The sequence below is a fragment of the Pristiophorus japonicus genome, chromosome 5, assembly GCF_044704955.1.
Source record: "Pristiophorus japonicus isolate sPriJap1 chromosome 5, sPriJap1.hap1, whole genome shotgun sequence".
Taxonomy (NCBI): domain Eukaryota; kingdom Metazoa; phylum Chordata; class Chondrichthyes; family Pristiophoridae; genus Pristiophorus; species Pristiophorus japonicus.
The window spans coordinates 194,920,666-194,948,335 of NC_091981.1; the positions used below are offsets into that span (position 1 = coordinate 194,920,666).

At 43.8% G+C, this 27,670-nt stretch overlaps 1 protein-coding gene across 1 annotated transcript in view; it reads right to left on the minus strand.

The window, feature by feature from the left end:
* Nucleotides 1–2,161: 2,161 nt before the first annotated feature.
* The window catches only part of LOC139263944 (receptor activity-modifying protein 3-like), a 50,376-nt gene continuing 24,867 nt past the window's right edge, over nt 2,162–27,670 (minus strand). The window contains exon 4 of the mRNA XM_070880030.1: nt 2,162–2,445. Coding sequence (XP_070736131.1) covers nt 2,190–2,445 — 256 coding nt within the window. The 3' untranslated portion in view covers nt 2,162–2,189. The remainder of the gene's footprint in view (nt 2,446–27,670) is intronic.

Consider the following 27,670-nt stretch of genomic DNA (forward strand, 5'->3'; position numbering starts at 1 on the left):
ACATCTTGTTCTTTGCAATGGGGAAAATTAATACAGAACCCAACACAAAAGATGTCAGTTCATTCTGTATGGTAATTGAGGATTTTAAATAGTTGCTTCTTTAAAATAGAAAATAAACTCATTTGCTATAAGTATTTAAGGACTCATATTCCAATATGGACTGAAGTACATTTAAATAAAATTACTGCTTGGTATTAAAAATATATTAGCCTTAAGTAGAGTTGATTGGGCTTATCTGTACATATTACTTTTTTGAAGAAGGGTGCTTTTTGCCAAGCTGAATCTGGGGGCAGAGCACAGGAGACTCTGACCTTCATGATAAACCTCCACATCCAGCTTCAAATCAAAGCAGTGGGGAATTCAAAAAAAATTAATGAATATAGCCTCACAATTAGATGTAAATGTTATTTTCTACCATAACATATAACATTTATGCCACACGAGTGGATTAAAAATTAGAATATAAACATACCTAATGTCTTTAAATTGTAAATTGAAATTTTGTAAACAGCAATTGATTCTCTCACTCACTGGACATATATTCAATTTTTATGCCAAAATTAAAGGCGCCAAAAATCCTCAACCGTTCTGTGCAATTGCAACTCCATGGTTGAAAATGGAGTGTGGCAGAAAGGCTGAAAATGAGACCAAGTCCTGGGTTTTCTGGGTTCCAACCTTTCCCTGATGTTTCTTGTGGTCTTTATGGTGGGCATTGAAAACTCCATCCATCCCACGCAAGACCACTGATGTGGCGGAGATAGGCTGAGCAGGTCAGAGCAGGTTCCGTGGCTGGTATGTCCAATCTGAATGGCCTCTCAAATAGCAGGTGTGTGGCCTGGATTATGAGAAATCTCAGCCCCCTTACAAAGGGTCTGACTGATTGTGCAGTAATATGCAGCCTCCGGTGGAAGGCAGGTACCCAGGATGCATGTATGTCCACCAGAGCCATTGAAATTAGGTAAACTCTCCCTGACCCCGCACACTACGGTAGTTTGAGTGGCAGAAGTCACAGGCAGCGCAATCTAGATGTAATTACCGAGATCACTGGCCCATGGTTTTCTGGGCAAAAGTTGTTTTTTAAAAATCCCTTATAAGTTGTCTTGAGAATGACTAAATATGTTAAATGGGATGGGGTGCAGTTATGTGCAGCCTGGGTGTCAAGAACTTACCAAAAGGCATGTTTTAGCTTTAAATGGAACACGAATTTCCTACCATTGTTTGAAGAGGTCAGCAGTTTAAAATATATACAAACTGGTATATGTCATTTCAGACAGAAAATAGGACAGTACATAGCAACCTTTACTTCTACTCATATTACAGCAATCATAGACTGGGATGAAACTATTGTACTCTGACCTTTGTTCATTTTGTGGTAACAATTATCTATTTTGCAATGTCTGTTTAATACTCAGATCTTAATAGCATCATGTTTGTCACATAACATCCTTTATCATTTTTCTCCTGCCACAAAACACATAGGGAGGAGATGAGCAGCATATATAGTTTTAAGTCATAACAAAGAGTTTAGGAAATGCAGAGCTCTTGTCAGTTCCCGTACCACTCCTGACGAAATCACAGTCAGCCCATTTCCTTTCATTCTTCTCCTTCTCTGGGAAGCACTCTCAACATCCTTCCTGGAGCTTGCTCCACACCCTCCAGCTCCAAGAAGTCATCCTAAAGTGGACTGGGAAAAGTTTCTTCAGTAAGTGCTAATGTCTTCTTCATATGATTGTCTCCAAAGATGTCCTTTCTGACCTTTTCACAGCTGTCTTTATAATTTACAGTAACGTAGAGTTGGGTAGTTACAAACTTAATTTTTGATGCTGGCTAGTGGACATAATTAGTTATCCAGTAAAGTGTACGACTTTGATAAAACAGAGTTGGAATGTTTGAGCCACATGATTTTGTAATACGCTTGAAGTGTGTTCATTTGAGTCCATGGGGTCAACGTTTTGTTGTTGAGTAAACCAGACACCGTTTACTCCCCAGTAGGGTCCGCATAGCTTTAACACATCTCTGCTGCAGGTTGATGACTTTAGTTCTGTGATCACCACTGGACCATATCCTCTTCCAACTGAAGTTGATGAACAACAATCTAGACATTGTCAGTGGAATCGACTCAATCACATTAAGGTACAGTGCTTGTAAAATAATAGCTTTGTATTGCAATGCAATATGCATCCTTAAATCTACACCAGGATATCATTCCTCTTACTGCACCACACCACCACGGCTATCATTGCAATGGTTAGAAAGATAGGCACTGCAATGAGGATACTGAGGATGTTGTCAGGAGGGTCCTGAAAGTTTAGCATCTCCAAAGTACAGTTTGAAAAAAAAAATTTGTGGATATTAATTACATAGTTTTCCGCTTGTGGATTCGGCCAGTAGCAATTCACATTTTCTGCTGACAACTCCATGCAGTATGAGAACAAATTGTAATAACTGTCAAAAAAATATATAAAGACAGAATTAATGAACATAAATATTTTGAGAATAACATATATTGAGCAAGAGAGCCTATATTTTCAGCTTTATAGTAACTTATTGAACCTTCTAAGTTTGTACAACTAGGAGGAAAACTGACTATGGGGTAACCTATCATCTTCACTAAAGGGCAATAATCAGGCAGTGGATTGCACACCCATTATAGAACTCACTTGATTATGGAATGGAATTCAGGTGGGTTCTGTAACAAGCACATGATCTGCTCTGCTCATGTAAATGCAGGGAAGATGAAAATTCACCTCTATGTTAAAGCTAACACTCAATGCACTGTCGCTCTAGCTCCAGCACATTCTTTCCAGGACCTCAAAACTTAGGAACTACTTTAACACCCTTAAAGGGCTAGAAATTCGGTTCGAAAACTGTATTTTTTCACCAAAATTACCGTTATCGCTTCGCTATCAGGCCGGAAATTCAAGCTTTAATTTGCGCAGCGATAAAAATCAGCATTGCACGAGGATTCGTGGTGCAAACCACGATCCTCGCCAACTTTAGTCCGAGGCCTATACCACTGCGAATTGGGCCTTGGGAGGGCGGAAAAACACCTAAACATAAATTGGAAAAAAAAAAATAACATTTACAAGAGACTTATCTATCGAATCATTGAAAAAGAATTTAAAAATAACAACTTTAACTTATCATTTTTGCAGGTCTTCATACTTACCGTTGATCCAAGGGCTGCAACGCAGAGTTTTACGTCGGGATTTTTCGTGCAAAATATGGGTGCGCAGAGAGCCAAATTTTTGGCGAAAACGCTATTTCGGGTCTTGCCCGGTGGCGCTCCTCTCCAGCGGTATTTGAAAAACGCCGCCGCCAAACGTCACCAAAATTCCCGCCGACCGGTTTTTCACCAAATATGGTGAAATAGCGCCAAAGCAATGGTCACAAAGTTGGCAAATTTCTAGCCCTAGTCTTTCTTCCTATAATGTATAAGATTTCAAAACCCAGGCTTGATATTGCCTAACTTTACCTCACTTTGTTTTTTATCCCGCGCTTTTCAATTGTCCTAGAAATTGTCATAAGCGCCTCCCGTTAGCAGGTCGCAAACAACTTTACGACCGGGCGCAGCACTCTATCGACTCCCGCTAAATTCAGCGGGAGTTTAGCGGTGATGGTAACCCATTATGCCCCAAAGTGTTACCACCCCCACACCCAATTTTTCCCCATTAATGTCTTAAGTTGGCCTTAGGATTCTCAATAAAAATAACATAGGCCTTAAAGGCTTTGGAACTATTTTCTTCCAAGAACTGTAAAAATTATGGTGAAAGATGGGGAAATCCCTGTAGAATTTCGTAACCCAGTATATAAATGTTTTGTGTCAGATAGCTCAAAGTGTCCAAGAGACAGTGGAAAAGTGTGAGTATGGGGAGGGAAAGTCTCCTTGGTAACACCGCATGTAAATTGGCTCAAATGTCCCACTCACTAAAAAAATCAATGCGTAGAAAGTTAAATTAACTATTTATTTAAATCCACTCACTAAAAGGCAACCAATGAAAAACAACTACAAAAATAACCATCCAATCAAGACCCTTTTTTAATTTGTCTAAAGATAAATCTTGATTATCCACTGTATACCCCTAAAAATGTTAAATACATCAGAAATTCTTAAAAAAAAGACATAATTTTACCAATAAACTCAACCTATTCCATCTCCCATCACCTAAAATAATTTTCACCGAAACATGCCATCATCATAGGCAGTCCCTCGAAATCGAGGAAGACTTGCTTCCACTCTTAAAAGTGAATTCTCAGGTGAATGTACAGTCCAAATCGGGAAAACATAGAAACATAGAAAATAGGTGCAGAAGTAGCCCATTCGGCCCTTCGAGCCTGCACCGCCATTCAATGAGTTCATGGCTGAACATGCAACTTCAGTACCCCATTCCTGCTTTCTCGCCATACCCCTTGATCCCCGAGTAGTAAGGACTACATCTAACTCCTTTTTGAATATATTTAGTGAATTGGCCTCAACAACTTTCTGTGGTAGAGAATTCCACAGGTTCACCACTCTCTGGGTGAAGAAGTTTCTCCTCATCTTGGTTCTAAATGGCTTACCCCTTATCCTTATACTGTGACTCCTGGTTCTGGACTTCCCCAACATTGGGAACATTCTTCCTGCATCCAACCTGTCCAAACCCATCAGAATTTTAAACGTTTCTATGAGATCCCCTCTCATTCTTCTGAACTCCAGTGAATACAAGCCCAGTTGATCCAGTCTTTCTTGATTTGTCAGTCCCGCCATCCCGGGAATCAGTCTGGTGAACCTTCGCTGCAATAGCAAGAATGTCCTTCCTCAAGTTAGGAGACCAAAACTGTACACAATACTCCAGGTGTGGCCTCACCAAGCCCTGTACAACTGTAGTAACACCTCCCTGCCCCTGTACTCAAATCCCCTCGCTATGAAGGCCAACATGCCATTTGCTTTCTTAACCGCCTGCTGTACCTGCATGCCAACCTTCAATGACTGATGTACCATGACACCCAGGTCTCGTTGCACTTCCCCTTTTCCTAATCTGTCACCATTCAGATAATAATCTGTCTCTCTGTTTTTACCACCAAAGTGGATAACCTCACATTTATCCACATTATACTTAATCTGCCATGCATTTGCCCACTCACCTAACCTATCCAAGTCACTCTGCAGCCTCATAGCATTCTCCTTGCAGCTCACACTGCCACCCAACTTAGTGTCATCCACAAATTTGGAGATACTACATTTAATCCCCTCGCCTATATCATTAATGTACAATGTAAACAGCTGGGGCCCCAGCACAGAACCTTGCGGTACCCCACTAGTCACTGCCTGCCATTCTGAAAAGTACCCATTTACTCCTACTCTTTGCTTCCTGTCTGCCAACCAGTTCTCAATCCACATCAGCATACTACCCCCAATCCCATGTGCTTTAACTTTGCACATTAATCCCTTGTGTGGGACCTTGTCGAAAGCCTTCTGAAAGTCCAAATACACCACATCAACTGGTTCTCCCTTGTCCACTCTACTGGAAACATCCTCAAAAAATTCCAGAAGATTTGTCAAGCATGATTTCCCTTTCACAAATCCATGCTGACTTGGACCTATCATATCACCTCTTTCCAAATGCGCTGCTATGACATCCTTAATAATTGATTCCATCATTTTACCCACTACCGATGTCAGGCTGACCGGTCTATAATTCGATGTTTTCTCTCTCCCTCTTTTTTTAAAAAGTGGGGTTACATTGGCTCTCTCACAGGTGGGACAGACAGTGGTTGAAGGAAAGGGTGGGTGGGGAGTCTGGTTTCCCGTACGCCCCTTCTGCTGTCTGCGCTTGGTTTCTGCATGCTCTCGGCAATGAGACTCGAGGTGCACAGCGTCCTCCCGGATGCTCTTCCTCCACTTAGGGCGGTCTTGGGCCAGGGATCCCCAGGTGCCAGTGGGGATGTTGCACTTTATCAAGGAGGCTTTGAGGGTGTCCTTGAAACGTTTCCTTTGCCCACCTGGGCTCGCTTGACGTGTAGGAGTTCCGAATAGAGCGCTTGTTTTGGGAGTCTCATGTTGGGCATGCGGACGATGTGGCCCGCCAACAGAGCTGGTCAATTGTGGTCAGTGCTTCAATGCTGGGGATGTTGGCCCGATCGAGAACACTGACGTTGGTGCGTCTATCCTCCCAGTGGATTTGCAGGATCTTGCCGAGGGAGCACTGGTGGTACTTCCTCAGCAATTTGAGGTGTCTACTGTACATGGTCCACGTCTCTGAGCCATATAGGAGGGCAGGTATCACTACTGCCCTGTAGACCATAAGCTTGGTGCCAGATTTGAGGTCCTGGTCTTCAAACACTCTCTTTCTCAAGCAACTGAAGGCTGTGCTGGCACACTGGAGGCGGTGTTGGACCTCGTCGTCGATGTCTGCCCTTGCTGATCGTAGGCTCTCGAGGTATGAAAAATGGTCCACGTTGTCCAAGGCCGCGCCATGGATTTTGATGACTGTGGGGGCAGTGTTGTGTAGCGGGGTCAGGTTGGTGGAGGACCTTTGTCTGACGGATGTTTAGTGTAAGGTCCATGCTTTCGTATGCCTCGGTGAAGATGTTGATGATGGCTTGGAGATCGACCTCTGAATGTGCGCAGACGCAAGCGTTGTCCGCGTACTGTAGTTCAATGACAGAGGTTTCTGCCTTCTGCTTCATTCCTGATGTTTGCATTATGAACTTGGGCCCTTCCTCCTGATGTTTGTGCATGCACAATCTCAGGGGCTTCTCTTGAAATGTTTCACTCATTTGATGCACAGCAGGTCAGTCCTCTCACCCCCTAAACCTTAATAATGCTCCAAGAACTTGGGAACCTCTGGGCCCAAGCTGTAGCTCTAGTAAATGCACTGTGGTCCCACTCCCTGCTACCTCCTCTATCCCGCTCCCAATCCCACTTTGTCTCACTCTCAGCTGGCATTATACCCTGTTCTCAGTTGGTGCCTCTGCCTTGCTTGAATGCAGTGCTTTTGGGCTGCCCCCCTCCAGCTCTTCTGCCAGTGTTTCCATGCAACACTTCTGGCCTGATCCTCTCTGGGATTGCTGACGCTTTCCCAGAAGCAGTCTTAGATCTCTACTGCTGCACTCCATGTATTGTGCTCTGTCCATCCCGAGTGCTTTCAACCACATAACCTCACAGACCTTTCTCCCCTCAGCACTCCAACCCCACATTCGCACTTCAGTGTTGGTAGCATGAATCAGCATTCATAATCTTCTTCAGTGCAGTGAGATAGACAGATGGGGAAGACAAGTATCTGCCATATAAATGAACAATGGGACACAAATAATTGAAGAGTGGAAATGGAACAGACAGCAGTTAAAATTGCCGGTGAGCAATGCCATGGGCAGTCAAGTTATATATTACATATTAAAAAAGCACACTGCCTATTATAGGGTATAATGATCTTGTGTTATTGCATTGGGTGCTACATGGTCATGTCATTCCAAAACAGACAATCGTCTGATACACCATAAGCAGTGCCACTTTCAATTGGGCAATATCGATGTAATAATTTAGATCAGTCCTTAAAGATTAGTTATGCCCACCTGCCTGTAATAATTTGTTCATGTTCAGATGGTGATAGCTGATATGGTACTCAGCCATACAGATAAGGAAATTCCTACATTCTATCCCTGGCCCCTGTTGAGTTGGTTAAACTCAGCTGGGGCAGCAATAAGGACACTACAAACTGTCATCTCCAAGCTAGAAGGAGAAGAGATATCAGCCAGTATTCTTTCTCCCTATGGCTATCCAGCAACCTCTGTTTGCATATGTGTCTATGTGTGTTTCTATGTTTGTGTGTGTGGATGATGACTGAAATAGGAATTGGGATATGATGAGATAGCTCCCATGCTGGAAAGCCAATCGTATCGGAGGGCTGCAGCTACCCCAGCATGAGTCAGCTCCTTCAAGAGAGAAAGGGAAAAAATTAGGGGAAAATTGGAAACCTCCAAGTTCCCCTCCAACTCACACACCATCCTGACTTGGACCATCAGTGGCTGTGCCTTCAGCTGCCTAGGCCCCAAGCTCTGGGACTCCCTCCCTAAACCTCTCTACCGTTCTATCTTTCTTTCTTCCTTTAAGGTGCTCCTTAAAACCTACCTCTTTGACCAAGCTTTTGGTCATCTGCCCTAATTTTTTATGTGGCTCAGTGTCATTTTTTTGTCTTATAACACTCCTCTGAAGCGCCTTGGGATGTTTTACTACATTAAAGGCACTATATAAATATAAGTTGTTGTTGTTGCACATACATCGATGTTCCTTCATTGTCATTGGATCAGAATCCTAGACTCCCCACTTAACACCATTGTGGAAGCACCATCACCAAATGGATCACAGTGGTTCAAGGAGAAAGACCACCAACACCTTCTCAGGGCAATTAGGAATTGGCAATAAATGCAGCTCTATTCATGTCACCCAAATCCCAAGAGCAAATTTTAGAAAAGACCCTGCAATGGAGTGATTACTGCCATTTCTTTAACATAAAACAAGATTATATTTTTTTCAGCAGCCTTTAAGCACTGATAGCAAAAATAATCTTTTCACAAAATGTCTTCGAAGATGCCTTGACAGTATAAGTAATGGTCAAGAAAGGTCAATTCCCTAACTGACTAAAAGTTGAAATGCTGATTGACGAAGGTCATGTTGGAATGCTTAACATGCTCATACAAAATTCCTGTTTGCTATTTTAGCATAGGCATTAAGTTGTTTATTCACATTGCTCATTTTGTCAACCAGAATTTCATGTTAAGCTATTTGAAGGTTTGCTTAACAGCTTAACATAGGACCAATATTTTTAACTTGTACAGAACATAAATTATGGAATAGGAAAACGCCATTAGGTTCATAAAAAGCCAAAGGGTCCTGGGACAACATTTTCAACTATTTACAGAAAAGGGAGGGCTACATGTATTTTTTTCAATCTTGAATTGTAAAAGATTTGTCCTAAAATATGTTCACAATTTTTCAAACCAGTAGTATGGTCAGAAGTATAGGCAATATAAATATCAAATGTAAAACATTTAAATATTAATTGTACACATTTTAGCCCTGAAAATCCAGGTCCAACTTTATGCGACAGAACTGAAACTTGTGCTTTTAAAAAACGTGGGGGAAAATCCCACTCGGTGGAAATATTGCAGCTGCAATAGCTGGTTGAATGGAGCTCCCTGCTCATTATGCAACTATTCAATATTCCAAACCTGGTTTCCCACAGGGAATATTTGCTCTTGCACCTCTGTGAGAGAATTTCATTATGCATTGAAAAGGTAAGTATTAGGATGCAGCTATTGATTCCTACATTTCCTGCCAGCATTAAAGTCGCCCATTTAAATTGGGCATTAAAGGCTAGCGAGATTATCACCTGTAAGGAAGACAGGTCTGAAAAGTTATGTTATCCTTTTTGTTAAAATGGGCATTTTCTGCAAGATGTTGTAGTTGAATACAAAGCTCTCTTTCCACAGAATTTCATGCAGGACAGGTGAAGTAATCAAAAGAAGGCATGTCAGAGAGATCAGATGTCAGAGAGCAACATTGCCTGTCATTATGCATCAATCCCTTATCTCTGGAGCCTCCTATCAACAAGAGCAGGCATTGACGACGAGATCCAATGCTGCATCTCGTGCGCCAGTGCAGCCTTCAGCCGCCTGAGGAAAAGAGTGTTTGAAGACCAGACTCTCAAAACTGTCACCAAGCTCTTGATCTGCAGGGCTGTAGTAATACCCACCCTCCTGTATGGCTCAGAAACATGGACCATGTAGAGTAGAGACCTCAAGTCGCTGGAGAAATACCACCAACGATATCTCCGCAACATCCTATAAATCCCCTGGGAAGACAGACACACCAACATTAGTGTCCTCGACCAGGCCAACATCCCCAGCATTGAAGCAATGACCACACTTTATCAGCTCCGCTGGGCAGGCCATATAGTTCACATGCCAGACACGACACTCCCAAAGCAAGCGCTCTACTCGGAACTCCTTCACGGCAGGCGAGCCAAAGGTGGGCAGCGGAAGCGTTACAAGGATACCCTCAAAGCCTCCCTGATAAAGTGCAACATCCCCACTGACACCTGGGAGTTCCTGGCCAAAGACCACCCCCAAGTGGAGGAAGTGCATCCGGGAGGGCGCTGAGCACCTTCCGTCTCGTCGCCGAGAGCATGCAGAAATCAAGCGCAGGCAGCGGAAAGAACATGCGGCAAACCAGTCCCACACACCCCTTCCCTCAACGACTATATGTCCCACCTGTGAAAGAGACTGTGGTTCTCATATTGGACTGTACAGCCACCTAAGAACTCATGTTAAGAGTGGAAGCAAGTCTTCCTCGATTCCGAGGGACAGCCTATGATGATGATGCATCAACCATGTCTGCAGGTTCAGGCATACCTACCTGCTAATCACCAGGTGCAATTAACTGGGCTCTAGGTCAGCAGTGAGGCAGTTGCACAACGATGCCATCTTCTGCAAGGAGACATGCAACCAAATTCCAAGATATGTTTGGAATTGTCAGTAACAGGCCAGATCACATTCTCCCTTAACTTTTCAGCCTCAGCCTTCTTCCAGGCTGGCATGGGGATCACCTGCATTATCATCCAATTTGCTGTACACAGCTATATCAAATACATTTCTGAGACATTGTTCAGCAGGACCAGTACTTGCATCCCACTGCATAATAACAGCACTATGAAACGGCTGCCAATTTTCACCATACTGCTGCATTACAAGCGACTACCCTTCAAAAATACTTAATTGGCTGTAAAATGCCAAGGTCATGTAAGGCACTATATAAATGCAAGTTCTTTCTTTTCCATAAAGTGTGCAAGCACATTGATGGCATCCATGTGGCTATCCAGGCAGTAGGTTCTTACACCTCTTCTGACATTACATGTTGCTCACCAGTGGTATTACCTCCTCAAGCTCACTGTCTGCATTGTCCAGGAGCTGTGCTGGTGCTTGTCCTTTGAGATGCTATTTTGCTCTGAACCACTGCCAGGGTAGTAGACTGTTCTACCAGGCCAACAGTAACAAAATATGGAATGCTGGCTCCAAGAGGCACCTTCAAATACAGCTTGCAGTACAAGGTATAGTGTGTGTGAGTTCTCTGTATTTATGTGTATGCTTGTGTATCCATCAGTGAGAAATGGAACAACAAAAACCAAACAAAGGATGATACTGGCTCTGAGCTTGGGGGAGGCTTCCAAATTCACCTTCCCCTATTTTCTCTATGTTCTTTTGAACAAGTATGTCCAGGTGATCTCCCCAAAGAGAATCAATGGCTCCTAATTTCTGCGATCACCTCCAGGTCAAGCTTCACATTCATTATTTGACATCTTGTCCTACAAGCAGAGAACTGGCCTTGAACTGCAAGATGTTTTACAGAGAGAAAATAAAATATATAAAGAAACAGATACCAAGCCATAATGAACAAATTAGGTGACCTGAAGCTTACCGAAAAAAGTTGGCGTTGCAAACACTTTTAACAGTGGAGACATGGCAAGTTGGAGAGGTTTAAGGGAAAAATGTATTGATGTGGATTCAGTTTCAAAGGTATGTTGCATACTGTATGTGTGCTGCTGTACTGCCATAAATTCTAAGCATTCAAAATGTTATACAGTTGCATGAAAGCTTTGGAGAGGCACGCAATGCAAGAGCAACAGCTTCTGAGGACAAACCTTGCGATGTACAGTAACTGTGATAGGCATCTGCTGGGTACCATGACTTTGGCACTTTTTCTCAACAGCTATTTTCTTCAACATTTTCAGCCAGGTCCACTGGGTGTTTCAGCATTCAATTGCTTCATCAGGTATTCAAATGACTCTTCTCTGGAGACGTACCCACTAGATCAGCCCTCTTTTGTTTCATTGCATGTGCCAAAAGGATTCTGCTTCTCAATGCAAAATGCTAAAAGGTTCAAGCAATTGCAAGTTCCTGAACACTGCATCATTACAATGTAAAATTACTTAATTCACGATATTCACAGCCTTGTGATTTTTGTATTCTTTAATAAAGGTAAACATGTTTCCTTGCTAATAAAGTCTTTATCCTAATCTGTGATCTGCTAGCTATATTTTTCATTTTGCTGCAAATGTAATAATAACCATGAGTGCAATCTGCCACCAAAAGAAATTTAAACAGCTGCAGCAATGCTTCCAAATTTCAGCCCTGTGCCTATGGGTCCCATAAACAGTTGTGGCATAGGGGAGATCTTACCATGAATACATAGAGTTCAGAGATCAGAAGTTCGGATGGAAATGGCCACATGTGGCAAGTCGGGCAAATGTCGCGCTGTATAATATCCTACACCAATATTGCCCTAATGCTTTAAGCTCTGGGCCCCATGTTTGAATCCAGCCCAAAGGGCTGGAGTACAATTGTTTCCTCACTCTTGGATTTCATTCTCTTGGCATACCAATTAACACATTTGGATAAATAAAATAGTGATTATGCTAAAACCCTCAGGCAGGAACTTATGCAATCGTGTTAACCAATATATTAAAAATAGAACATAGAGAAAATTCAACCAAACTATTAGCTGTATGGCTTCTATGTAATATGTTTGGGCAACTTCCACCTGGTTAAGGGTGAGCATATGTCTATGCCACAAGCAGGTTCAGTAATTTATCACAAATTGGTTTGGTACTAAATTAGTAACATCACTCAAAGAAGCCATAGGATGGTTGGTGTAAGGAGAGGGAAAATGTCACGGTGCAATACAGGGTGATGTTCTGAAATTATGGTTAAGGTACACCACGTCAGAAGGGCTGGGACAGGGCCAGGGACTTCCCATATTGGGACTTCCGGCTTCCTCGTCCATAATGGACCAAGCATAGGACTGGAGGCCAGTACGGCAAGTTAGATGAGATGTTTTGGCTTCCAAAAGGGTGGAAGTGAGGAGATTTTTTTGAGGGGGGAGGAGCTGCCTGAGTCACCACCCCGGATGGCAGCCAGTGCTGGGGTTTTAAGCAACATGGGACACAAGATGCACTCATAGTGGTGTGGGCACCTGCTGGCTGCATGCAAATGAGGTCCCTCCCAATGGCCCTGCAAACTCCAGTGGAGTCAGCACTGGTGGGCACAATCCTGGCTGAGATCGCACACTATGCATTATTGGGGCCCAAGACATCCCCATGTCTCCTGAACAATGGTCCTGAATTGGCCGCCACTATGGGTGCATACGAGCCCGTAGGGGCCCTGCAAATACCATTTAGGAATGCGAAGCACATGCACCTAAACCCGGAACCTGCGATCAGTAAAGAATCCTCTTGACAGATCGATCGCACGCATCCAGAAGTACAGGGCCTCTGCAGGCTATTTGGCCAACTTCCGTCCAGCGAATGCTCTTGAAATTCTTACGACTGATAAGGCCTGCTTTTATCAGCATAAGATGTTTAAAGGACAGAAAAATACATCTTTTTCAATCATTTAAACATTTAACATCCTGTGAAATAAGGCAAGTTTATTTTTAGACCCTTTAAAATATGTAGTTATTTTTCAAAAAAATTACATTTTTGTTTTAAATAATTAATTAAATTCCATTTTGATTCATTTTAAATATGTGATGTTTTTAAAAATTTATTTTCAGTGTTTGTGTGTTTTTGGGGGTATTCCCATTCATATTTATGGTGATTCTGTACAAACAGAACTCACCATAAGTATGAATGGGAATGTCCCTACTTGGATTGGTTGGGCCGGCCCACATGATCCCAAGGCCTAAGTCCCTGTGGTACGTGGGCCTCTACGCAGGCCTTCGCGTGGAGGCCCAGGACCTGAAGTCTCCGAACCTCTCAGATCACCAGCTAGATTCATAGAAATATTTCAGGTTGGAGGCCATGATCAGATCAGCCATGATCTTATTAAATGGCGGAGCAGGCTCAAGAGGTCAAATGGCCTACTCCTGTTCCTATTTCTTATGTTCTTACAGGCAAGGCTAAACACTTCTGCTTATCTCATCAATACTGCCTCATGATTGGCTGATACAAGCTGCACTTACAGTAGGGCAAGTGGTTTACATAAGCTTTACCTTCCCGAGAGGAAGTGTTCTGCCACAGTAAAGCACCTCCTTGAACAGCTCGCGTGATAATTAAAGAAAACTCTGTCTCAACAGCAGTTGGAAAAGCTGTGTGATTGACAGACAGCTCCAAATCTTGCGGCAGAAATTGGTACATGTTATGCCCGTTTTTCGGGTGTAGAATGGGTACATACCAATTTAGCAGCAGGATGGCATGTGCTCAATCTGCGCGGGAGTTGGTCCCACTGCACATTATTTAGTTGAGTGGGCAGCTGCCTAAAACAGGCATTAGTCCCTTCAATAAGTTAATGAGGGGCCTAACACCTGTTGAAGGACCGGTCTACAGAATTAGTTACCGATGAACAGGGGTGGTGTCGGGCCTGCCCTGCTCAGGATTCTTCAGCAGCCCTCAACTAAAGGTAAGTGTTTGTTATTTTTTTTAAACCTTTCTTTCTGTGGAGTCAGAAGGAGCAGGAATGCTTCCACCAACTCCACAGTCCTAACAATCGGCCCTCCCTGCATTGCCTGCTCCGCCAACCCACCCGGAACTTACCTGAGAGTGGCTGCCGCGAAGCAGGCGGCCCAGAATTGACTTTCCTCATGGGGCGAGCTGCCCGTGGAGGTTCGACCGGCAGCGGAAGCTCTCCCCCAACATGTAAATGAGGTCCAGGGACCAATTCATGGCAGTCCTCAGGCCTCCTGGTTTGGGTGGCACTGCTCGAATAGTGAGAATAGACAGGTACAACAGTAGAAGAAGTAGCTGACCACCTGACTGGAAGGAGGCTGTTTAATTCCCTGTCCAAAACACCACAAAGTGGAAACAAACCCAGTGGAAACCCCGCTTACGATTGTAAGTGGGATTTAGGCTCCACTTCCAGTGTAGTAATAATGCCAGCAGAGCTGGAGCAGCACCGAGGAATTTCCTGACCAAAATATAATGGCCCAAAAATGCTGGCCTTCCGAGTCCATACGGAGTGTGTACAGACCCAGGAAGGCATCGCAAAAGCCAGTTTTCAGCGCACAATCATAGGCAGTCCCTCGGAATCGAGGAAGACTTGCTTCCACTCTAAAAATGAGTTTTTAGGTGACTGAACAGTCCAATGCGAGAATTACAGTCTCTGTCACAGGTGGGACAGACAGTCATTGAAGGAAGGGGTGGGTGGGACAAGTTTGTCGCACACTCTTTCGGCTGCCTGCGCTTGGTTTTTTGCATGCTCTCGGCGATGAGACTCGAGGTGCTCAGCGCCCTCCCGGATGCACTTCCTCCACCTAGAGCGATCTTTGGCCAGGGACTCCCAGGTGTCAGTGGGGATGTCACATTTTATCAAGGAGGCTTTGAGGGTGTCCTTGAAACATTTCCTCTGTCCACCTTTGGCTCATTTGCCGTGAAGAAGTTCCAAGTAAAGCGCTTGCTTTGGGAGTCTCATGTCAGGCATGCGAACAATGTGGCCTGCCCAGCAGAGCTGATTGAGTGTGGTCAGTGCCTCAATGCTGGGGATGCTGGCCTGGTCGAGGACGCTAATGTTGGTGCGTCTGTCTTCCCAGGGGATTTGCAGGATCTTGCGGAGACATTGTTGGTGGTATTTCTCCAGTGCTATGAGGTGTCTACTGTATATGGTCCATGTCTCTGAGCCATACAGGAGGGCGGGTATTGCTACAGCCCTGTAGACCATGAGCTTGGTGGCAGACTTGAGGGCCTGATCTTTGAACACTCTTTTCCTCAGGCAGCCGAAGGCTGCACTGGCGCACTGGAGACGGTGTTGAATCTCGTCATCAAAGTCTGCCCTTGTTGATAAGAGGCTCCCGAGGTATGTGAAGTGGTCCACATTGTCCAGGGCCGCACCATGGATCGTGATGACTTGGGGGGAGTGCTGTGCGACGGGGACAGGCTGGTGGATGACTTTTGTCTTATGGATGTTTAGTGTAAGGCCCATGCTTTCAATGCGTATGCGCTGAAAACTGGAGCTTGAAAGATCCTCCATATCTCAGGAGTGAGGACATTTGCATGGGCAAGATTGCGGTATTTATCCATATCTTGTCCAGCGGATGTCCTGAAACTCTTGCGCCTGATAAAAGCAGGCGCATAGCCTACTTTTACAGGCGTAAAAGTTTTAAAATACACAAAAACATTATAAAATATAATTTAAAACACATTTTATTGATAAAAAACCCTCCCCACTATGGTAAGTTTATTTTAAATCATAATTAAAAAAACTTTTTTTTTAAATCGTTATAATATTTTTTTATAATATATAAGTAAGTTTAATTTAAATTAATAAAAATATGTGGTGTATTTTTTCTATTTTTTATTAGAGTTTATTTGTGTGTTTGGAGGTGCGGGGGGTTCTCATTCATAATAATGGGAACTCTAACTTAGAGTTTCCATTATTATGAATGAAAACATACTTTGCCTTGATTAGTTGCCCAGAGCCATGTGACTGCAGCTCCAGTCCTGCGCACGTCCTGATGTGCACGCGCTCCGACGCGCAGTCAGTGGAGGCCTCAGGACTGGGAAGTCGGTTGGGCGCAGCAGGAACAGGTAGGTCCGCATCTTTTTTAACTTTTTTACCTGATCGCCCGTGGGATCCGACCGGGATTTCTGGGTCAATCTCTTCTCAGGCCTGAGATAATGCCAGTCTATCTAAGACCTACCTCTCCCCTCCCCCAGCTTCTACTAGACCAGGAAAAGCAGTATAAGTAAGAATAGAATTGCAAAAGCATATGGCCAAAAGTGCTTACTTCTGTCCAGTTTTGTGTAGAAGGAAGTAGCCGTTCTATTTATAGAGGAAACATCCTGGTGCAGGATAAACTAATGGGAACATACGAGAAACCCTCCCTCTTTCAATATTTGTTAACAACATTAAAAAAAACTTTGAAAGTAAAAATGTTTTGCTAATTGTTTCCCCTTTTCTGCTGAGGGCATTGATTTTTACTGAAGCACAGATTTACAGGCACTGTTAGCACTGATACCTCACCCAAGTGGCCATTCTCCAATTATACGGCCATAGCAGGTTATTCTATTAGCAAGGGTAGCACAGCCAAGTCCATTCCTGCCCTTGCCCAAAGTTCACATATGCACATTTTCCAGCAGGAGTTACTAGAAAACAATCAGGAACAGGAAATGCCCCAACTGCCATCAAGCTAAGATCAACAAACTCAGCAGTGCCCATAAATCAAACTTGAATCTAAGATGCTTTGAACTGTGCCACACAATGCCTTCACCACTCTGTCATTAGGAAAACCCCAAGAATATAAATAGTTTTTCAATTTACCTCTTTTATCTCTGTATTTCTAAAGGCTATGACTTACCCTAAGGTACAGTTTCATCTATGCCACCAGCCCTCCGTACCTCATTCTAGAGTTGGATCATGAGTGTTCACAGGTTTTGACAAGCTGATTTTCGGGGGCATCATAGTCATAGAATCGTACAATAGTACAGCACAGAAGGAGGCCATTCAGTCCATCGAGTAAGCGCTGGCTGTTTCAAAGAGCAATCCAGTTTGTCGCGCTCCCCCCGCTCTTTACTCATATACCTGCAATTTTCTCTCCAAGTCAGTCGAGCCCAACTCTGTCCTCTTACACCCCATGCAGTTTCACCAGGATAGTGCTCAGAATTGGGAACTCTCTGATTTTTCCCCTCCCTAACACAAGGACTCTGAAGACAACTGTAGCATACTGATCATTATGCTAACTGAGATTAATTAACTCAGCACAAAACAAAGATTGAACCTGGGATATGCCTCAATGCATAGTGAACCCAAATTTCCACAAAACCATTAGTACATTGCTGGTGTAAATCCGGATCCCTGCCCAGGCCACAAATTTTAGTCAGAACCTATTTGGGACAGAACTAACACTTGTCCCAAATATTTGTTGCAACCAGCAATCTTTAGGCTGCTGCTCTTGCTCATATTTTGCTGCCCATGGGTGTCTTTCTTCTCTCTTTGTAAGGCAAAGTAGTATAACACACATCTACAATCGTAGAGTTTCTGCAGAGTTATACTACAGGATAGAAACATAGAAACATAGAAAATAGGTGCAGGGGTAGGCCATTCGGCCCTTCGAGCCTGCACCACCATTCAATATGATCATGGCTGACCATGCGCTTCAGTACCCCATTGCTGCTTTCTCTTCATACCCCTTGATCCCCTTAGCAGTAAGGGCCACATTTAACTCCCTTTTGAATATATCTAACGAACTGGCTTCAACAACTTTCTGTGCTCACAACACTCCTCATCTCGGTCCTAAATGGCTTACCCCTTATCCTTAGACTGTGACCCCTGGTTCTGGACTTCCCCAACATCGGGAACATTCTTCCTGCATCTAAACTGTCCAGTCCCGTCAGAATTTTATATGTTTCTATGAGATCCCCTCTCATTCTTCTAAATTCCATTGAATATAAGCCTAGTCGATCCAGTCTTTCTTCATATGTCAGTCCTGTCGTCCCAGGCATCAATCTGGTGAACCTTCACTTCACTCCCTCAATAGCAAGAATGTCCTTCCTCAGATTAGGAGACCAAAACTGTACACAATATTCAAGGTGTGGCCTCATCAAGGCCCTGTACAACTGTAGTAAGACTTCCCTGCTCCTATACTCAAACCCTCTCGCTATGAAGGCCAACATGCCATTTGCTTTCTTCACCACCTGCTGTACCTGCATGCCAACCTTCAATGACTGATGTACCATGACACCCAGGTCTCGTTGCACCTCCCCTTTTACTAATCTGTTATCATTCAGATAATCTGCCTTCCTGTTTTTACCACCAAAGTGGATAACCTCACATTTATCTACAATATACTGCATCTGTATGTATTTGCCCATGCACCTAACCTGTCCAAGTCACCCTGCAGCCACTGAGCATCCTCCTCACAGCTCACACCACCACCCAGCTTGGTGTCATCTGCAAACTTGAAGATATTACATTCAATTCCTTCGTCTAAATCATTAATGTATATTGTAAATAGCTGGGGTCCCAGCACTGAACCTTGCGGTACCCCACTAGTCACTGCCTGCCATTCTGAAAGGACCCGTTTATTCCTACTCTTTGCTTCCTGTCTGCCAACTAGTTCTCTATCCATGTCAATACATTACCCCCAATACCATGTGCTTTAATTTTGCACACTAATCTCTTGTCAAAAGTCTTTTGAAAGTCTAAATATACCACATTCACTTGTCCACTCTACTAGTTACATCCTCAAAAAATTCTAGAAGATTTGTCAAGCATGATTTCCCTTTCATAAATCCATGCTGACTTGGACCGATCCTGTCACTGCTTTCCAAATGCGCTGCTATTAAATCTTTAATAATTGATTCCAACATTTTCCCCACCACTGATGTCAGGCTGACCAGTCTATAATTTCGTTTTCTCTCTCCCTCCTTTTTAAAAAAGTGCTCCCAAATCGATCCAGGCATCTGAGCCGCACGTCCAACATACCAAAAGTGTGTTTCACTATTATTCTGATACATGAACTTTTTCTACGATACCACACAGTTTCATAATTTACTATTTAAGAAAGGAGGGAGAGAGAAAATGGGGAACAACAGACCAGTTAGCCTGACATTAGTAGTAGGAAAAATGCTAGAAGCTATTATTAAGGACGTGGTAACAAGGCACTTAGAAAATAATAATTCGATTGGGAAGAGTCAACATAGATTTATGAATGGGAAATCATGTTTGACAAATCTGTTTGAGTCTTTTGAGGTTGTAACTAGCAGAATAGTTAAAGGGGAACAAGTGGATGTGGTGTATTTGGATTTTCAGAAAGCATTCAATAAGGTGCTGCACAAGAGATTGTAGGAACATAAGAAATAGGAACAAGAGTAGGCCATACGATCCCTCGAGCCTGCTCCGCCATTCAATAAGATCATAGCTGATCTGATCATGGACTCAGGTCCACTTCCCCGCCCGCTCCCCATAACCCCTTATCCCCTTATCGTTTAAGAAACTGTCTATTTCTGTTTTAAACTTATTCAATGTCCCAGCTTCCACAGCTCTCTGAGGCAGCGAATTCCACAGATTTACAACCCTCTGAGAAAAGAAATTTCTCCTCTTCTCTGTTTTAAAAGTGCGGCCCTTTATTCTAAGATCGTGCCCTCTAGTTCTAGTCTCCCCCATCAGTGGAAACATCCTCTCTGCATCCACCTTGTCAAGCCCCCTCATAATCTTATATGTTTCGATAAGATCACCTCTCATTCTTCTGAACCCCAATGAGTAGAGGCCCAACCTACTCAACCTTTCCTCATAAGTCAACCCCCTCATCCCCGGAATCAACCTAGTGAACCTTCTCTGAACTGCCTCCAAGGCAAGTATATCCTTTCGTAAATATGGAAACCAAAACTGCACACAGTATTCCAGGTGTGGCCTCACCAATACCTTATATAGCTATAGTAAGACTTCCCTGCTTTTATACTCCATCCCCTTTGCAATAAAGGCCAAGATACCATTGGCCTTCCTGATCACTTGCTGTACCTGCATACTAACATTTTGTGTTTCATGCACAAGTACCCCCAGGTCATTAAACAATATTAGGGCTCATGGGATTGGAGATAATATACTAGCATAGACTGAGGTTTGGTTAACGGACAGAAAACAGAGAGTAGGAATAAACGGGTCATTTTCAGGCTGGCAGACTGTAACTAGTGGGGTACTGCAAGGATCAGTGCATGGGCCTCAGCTATTTACAGCCTATATATCAATGATTTTGATGAGGGGACCAAATGTAATATATCCAAGTTTGCTGATGATACAAAGCGAGGTGGCAATGTACGTTGTGAGAAGGATGCAAAGAGGCTTCAAGGGGATTTGGTCTCCTTACCTAAGGAAGGATATATTTGCCATAGAGGGAGTGCAATGAAGGTTCACCAGGCTGATTCCTGGGATGGGGGGATTGTCCTCTGAGGAGAGAGTGAGCAGACTTGGCCTATATTCTCTAGAGCTTAGAAGAATGAGAGGTGATCTCATTGAAACATACAAAACTCTTACAGGGCTTGACAGGGTAGATGCAGGGAAGCTGTTTCTCCCAGATTTGGAGTCTAGAACCAGGGGTCACAGTCTCAGAATAAGGGGTAGGCCATTTAGGACTGAGATGATGAGAAATTTCTTCACTCAGAGGGTGGTGAATCTTTGGAATTCTCTACCCCAGAGGGATGTAGAGGCTCAGTCATTGAATATATTCAAGACAGAGATCGATAGATTTTTGGATATTAAGGGAATGAAGGGATATGGAGATAGTGCGGGAAAGTGAAGTTGAGGTAAAAGATCAGCCATGATCTTATTGAATGGCGGAGCAGGCTCAAGGAGTCGAATTGCCTACTCCTGCTCCTATTACTTAGGCTGCAGAGGATAGCGTTGATCTCCAAGAGACTGGCCTTTCCAGTTCTACTAGCATGGTGGACTGCCTTAAAATGTGTCAACTCCCAGGGAAGCAAGCATTCACTTGCATGATGGTTTGCTGCTGCTCACTAATGAGCTGCACATTGAGAGTGAAATCCTTTCCTATAGACAAAGATCATGGTATTGAGCATGGCAGCACATCTGCATGCAATCTATGACTCCTTAGACCTTTTGGAATACTGCCACTATTCAAAGTGACAGTACCCAGCTATGCTTCCCCCAGTCATCCAATAGGAAACAGATGAAATTTACTGCTTTGGCAAACAATGCATCTATGGCTTGTTTAATACACCTGATTAGTTAACATTACTGATGGAATGACCCCGTAGCAGCATTAAAGTTCAGGGCAGTTGTGACAGTAATAGTCATAATGTGCTGCCTGTGATGGAAGTGATTTCTAGGTCCAGCTGCAGCATACAGCATCACTCAGTGTTGGCAAAGCCTCCGCAGGTACTGCTCCTCTGACTTAAGCAGGTATGTGCACCTATGAATATGTATTTTGATGTGAGGGCATTGGCAGGTGGGTGCTGAGCACCTAACAAACCTCCTCTTCTTCTTCTAAAAAAGCAAAGAAACTGGGGAATTCCCATTGGGAATAATAGGGGAAACTGGCATTTCCATGACAAATGGCACAAAGATAGACGATGCAGACGACTTTTAAAAAGCATGAAAAATGAATAATCCTGATAGTCACAAGGAACAGAGCTCCAGAATCATTTTGAAATTTCTAAAAAAAAAAGGGTGCTGTATAAGGAAAATGGAGCTTGTGTGAATCCATGGCTTGATCAGCTGTTAATGTCAAATTTCCTTTAGGGCACAATTGACACAAATAGAAGTGCTGCCTGTCCCGACTCTTCACATTAGTCAAAAGTCTAGACCATACATTATTCTTAAACATACCAGAAAACAGTAAATTAGGCTGTACAATGTTTGATTTGACTCTCATTTTTTTTTTTATTATGGTACAAGAAGTTTTTTTTAATTCAAGCTATTGGAACAATTTGGCAGGAAAAGTATAAGTTATCAAAAGACTTATGCGACTGAGTTTTGCAATACAGGTTGAACCTCCCTTATCCGGCATCCTCTGGACCTGGCCTGTGCCAAATGAGGGATTTTGCCAAGGTCATCGGCCCAGGGGGAGAGTTGGCCCGAGGTCGGGGGGGGCGGCGGGGGGCAAGGTGGCCCGAGGTCAGGGACTAAACATAAGAAATAGGAGCAGGAGTAGGCCATTTAGCCCCACGAGCCTGCACTGCCATTCAATAAGATCATGGCTGAACTGATCATGGACGCAGCTCCACTTCCCTGCCCGCTCCCCATAATCCTTTATTCCCTTATTGCTCAAAAATCTGTCTATCTTTGCCTTAAATATATTCAATGACCCAGTCTCCTCAGCTCTCTGGGGCAGAGAATTCCATAGATTTACAACCCTCTGCGAGAAGAAATTTCTCCTCATCTCAGTTTTAAATGGGAAGCCCCTTATTCTAAGACTATATCCCCTAGTTTTAGTTTCCTCTATGAGTAGAAATATCTTCTCTACATCCACCTTGTCGAGCCCCCTCATTATCTTATAAGTTTCAATAAGATCGCCTCTCATTCTTCTGAACTCCAGTGAGTATAGGCCCAATCTACTTAACTTTTCTTCATAATTCATCTCTGGAATCAACCTAGTGAACCTTCTCTGAACAGCCTCCAATGCAAGCATATCCTTCCTTAAATACGGAGACCAAAACTGTACACAGTACTCCAGGTGTGGCCTCACCAATACCCTGTACAGTTGTAGCAGAACTCCTCTGCTTTTATACTCTATCCCCCTTGCAATAGAGGCCAACATTCCATTTGCCTTCCTGATTACTTGCTGTACCTGCATACTAATATTTGTGTTTCATGCAGAAGGACCCCCTTTGCTGTAGCACTTTGCAATTTTTCTCTATTTAAATTATACTTTGCTTTTCTATTCTTTCTGCCAAAGTGGATAATCTCACATTTCCCACATTATACTACATCTGCCAAATTCTTGCCTACTCACTTAGCCTGTCTATATCCCTTTGCAGATTTTTTGTGTCCTCCTCACAATTTGCTTTCCCACCCATCTTTTTATTATCAGCAAACTTGGCTACATTACACTCAGTCCCTTCATTCAAGTCATTAATATAGATTGTAAATAGTTGAGGGCCCAGCACCGATCCGTGCGGCACCCCACTGGTCACTGTATGATCCATTTATCCCGACTCCCTGTTTTCTGTTAGTTAGTCAATCCTCTATCCATGCTGATGTATCACCCCCAACCCCGTAAGCTTTTATCTTGTGCAGTAACCCCTTATGTGGCACTTTATCGAATGCCTTCAGGAAATCCACTGTTCCCCCTTATCCACCCAGCTCGTTACATCCTCAAAGAACTCCAACAAATTTGTCAAACATGATTTCCCTTTCATAAAACCATGCTGACTCTGTTTGATTGAATCATGCTTTTTCAAATGTCCCGCTACTGCTTCCTTAATAATGGACTCCAGCATTTTCCACACGACAGATGTTAGGCTAACTGGTCTATAGTTTCCTGCTTTTTGTCTGCCTCCTTTTTTAAATAGGGGCGTTACATTTGCGGTTTTCCAATCTGCTGGGACCGCCCCAGAATCCAGGGAATTTTGGTAGATTACAATTAATGCATCCGCTATCTCTGCAGCCACTTCTCTTAAGACCCTAGGATGTATGGCATCAGGTCCAGGGGACTTGTCCGTCTTTAGTCCCATTATTTCACCTAATACTACTTCATTAGTGATAGTGATTGTATTAAGTTCCTCCCTACCTATAGCCATTTGATTATCCACTATTGGGATGTTTTTAGTGTCTTCTACCATGAAGACCGATACAAAATATTTGTTCAACGTTTCCCTGTTCTCCATTATTAATTCCCCAATCTCACCCTCCAGGGGACCAACATTTACTTTAGCTACTCGCTTCCTTTTCATATACAAGTAGACGTTCTTACGGTCTGTTTTTATATTTCTTGCTAGTTTACTCTCAAAATTATCTTCTCTCTCATCATTTTTTTAGTCGTTCTCTGCTGGCTTTTAAAAAATTCCCAATCCTCTGGCCTCCCACTAGTCTTGGCCACATTGTATGTCTTTGTTTTCAATTTGATATCCTCCCTTATTTCCTTAGTTAGCCACGGATGGTTATCCCTTCCCTTACAGTCTTTCCTTCTCATTGGGATATATTTTTGTTGCGAGTTATGAAATATCTCCTTAAATGTCTGCCACTGCTCATCAACCATCCCATTTTTTAGTCTATTTTCCCAGTCCACTTTAGCCAACTCTGGCTTCATAATTTTGTAGTCTCTTTTATTTAAGCTTAGGACCCTGGTTTGAGAACCAACTTTCTCACCCTCCAACTGAAATTGAAATTCAACCATATTATGGTCACTCATTCCTAGAGGATCTTTACTATGAGATCATTTATTAATCCTGCCTCATTACACAGTACTAGATCTAAGATAGCCTGCTCCCTGGTTGGTTCCGTAACATACTGTTCAAAGACACTATCCTGGATACAGTATGAACTCCTCAAGTCTACCCTGGCCAATTTGCTTTGTCCGATCAATATGAAGGTTAAAATCACCCATGATTATTGCGTTCCTTTATTACAAGCCTCCATTATTTCTTGATTTATATTCCATCCAACAGTGTAGCTACTGTTCGGGGACCTATAGACTACGCTCACCAGCTAATTTTTCCCTTTACTGTTCCTTATCTCCACCCAAACTGATTGAACATCTTGATCCTCTGAGCCAATATCTTTTCTCACTAATGTACTGATCCCATCCTTTATTAACAGTGTTACAGCACCTCCTTTTCCTTTCTGTCTGTCCTTCCAAATTGTCAAATATTCCTGAATATTTAGTTCCCAGTTCTGGTCACCTTGCAACCACATCTCTGTAATGGCTATCAGCTCATACCCATTTGTATCTATTTGTGCCGTCAACTCATCTATCTTGTTACAAATGTTATGTGCATTTAGACAAAGAGCTTTTAAATTTGTTTTTGTTATCCTTTTTTCCTGCTTATTTCCTCTGTCCTTCAAACTCACTTTTCATATTTTTGCTTTCTAATTCCAGCTTTACTCCCTTCCCTAATGAATCCATTCTCAGGTTCCCACCCCCCTGCCAAGCTAGTTTAAACCCTCCCCAACAGCACTAGCAAACTACCCCACGAAGATATTCGTCCCGGCTCTGTCGAGGTGCAACCCGTCCGGCTTTTACAGGTCCCACCTCCCCCAGAAGCGGTCCTAATGTCGCAGAATCTAAAGCTCTCCCTCCTGCACCATCTCTCCAGCCATGCATTCATCTGCTCTCTCCTCCTATTTTTGTACTCACTAGCTCATGGCACCGGAAGTAATCTGGAGATTACTTCCTTTGAGGTCCTGCTTTTTAATCTCTCTCCTAGCTCACTAAACTCTGCCTGCAGGACCTCATCCCCCTTTTTACCTATGTCATTGGTCTCAATATGGACCACGACCTCTGGCTGTTCACCATTTCCCCCCAGAATGCCCTGCAGCCGCTCAGTGACATCCTAGACCCTGGCACCAGGGAGGCAACATACCATCCTGGAGTCACGTCTGCGGCCGCAGAAATGCCTGTCTGCTCCCCTGATTATTGAATCCCCTACCACTACAGCCCTTCCATTCTTCGTCCTCCCCCCCGGTGCAGCTGAGCCACCAGTGGTGCCGTGGTCTTGGCTCTGGCTGCACTCCGCAGAGGCACCGTTGCCCCCACCGGTACTCAGAAGAGAATACCGGTTGGAGAGCTTTATGGACACAGGGGACTCCTGCACTACCTGCCTAGTCCTCCTCTTCCATCTGCCGGTCACCCACTCCCTCTCTGCCTGCACGCTCTTAAGCTGCTGGGTGACTACCTCTAGAAACGTGCTATCCACGTAGCTCTCAGTCTCGCGGATGCTCCGCAGTGACTGCAGCCGCCACTCAAATTCGAGTTGGTACAACTGGAGACACCTCCTGCACATGTGGTCGTCTCGGCTGTGTGAAGCGTCCAGGACTTCTCACATGCTACAGGATGTGCAATCCACGAGACTGAGCGGGAGGAGGGAGGAGCTCGGCAGCCCGAGCGGGCTCAGCAGGACCCGAAGTATCTGTGGGCCGGCAGGCCCCGAAGTGTCGGCGGGCCAGCGGGCCCCGAAGTGCCGCGGACCCTGAAGAGTCAGCGCGACCCGAGGACGCGGCCCGCCGGCCCGACCCCCAGAGGGAGCGCCTAACAGAGGGCTGGCCAGCCCGAGGACACAGCCCGCTGGCCTGACCCCCCTGGAGGGAACGCTGAGCGGAGGAGCAACCAGCCTGAGGACTGTGGCTGCAGGAGTTCCAGCAGGGCGATGAGGAGGAGGCAGCCGATAACCTCAACATCAAGGAGAAAGATGATGTTAGTGTGAACCCTGCATGAATTTCTTTTTTATGTATGTTTTGAGACCAGGGAAAGAAGAATTTTGACCAACTGCGTTCTGCGCATGCGCCACCCGGCGGCCGGGAATGGTGCCGGATGAGCAGTGGTGCCAGATAAGGGAGTCCTGGATAAGAGAGGTTCAACCTGTACAAGGTAGTTTATTTCCCTTTTTATTCTTAACCCTGAAGCTATAGAATAAATTGAAGTATCTGTACTAAACTGCATTTCATATCAAAAATGTGTTTCCAAATTTTTCCTGGAGTGTTGCTCTGACATTCTCTCCCTACTCCCTGATTGATGTGCAAAATTCTATAGACATGAGGGTCACAACATTCATCATGGCAGGTGTCAACAGAAATATTACTGTAACCCTAAAAAGTTATATTTCTCTCTGAAGAGTGGTATTGAAAAATGTAAACATGCACAATGGTGGCCACCATTGGGCACAACATGGGAGCAAATGGTGGTAATGGCCCCTATGTGTTCACATATGTTTATCTGCCTGTGTGGTACCTTACTTAGATGGCATCATGTTATTAAAGGGTATAAGGGAGAAGAATATTAAATTTTCCATCAGAAGTTACCGTGGCCTTAATAACCACATAGCTTGAAATTGTTTGAACTGTCCCAACCCATGTCCTAGAGGGTATGAGCATACAGAATAAAATCTGCCCCTATCATTTAACTATTCTGGAACAAAATTTGCATTCTCACTCCATGGCTATATTTTCCTAGCTCAAAAAGAGTTAATGCGGGTAATTTTGGCTTTGGATGATATTGCAAAGCAGACAATATTGAATCAGGCCCTCGTTATAC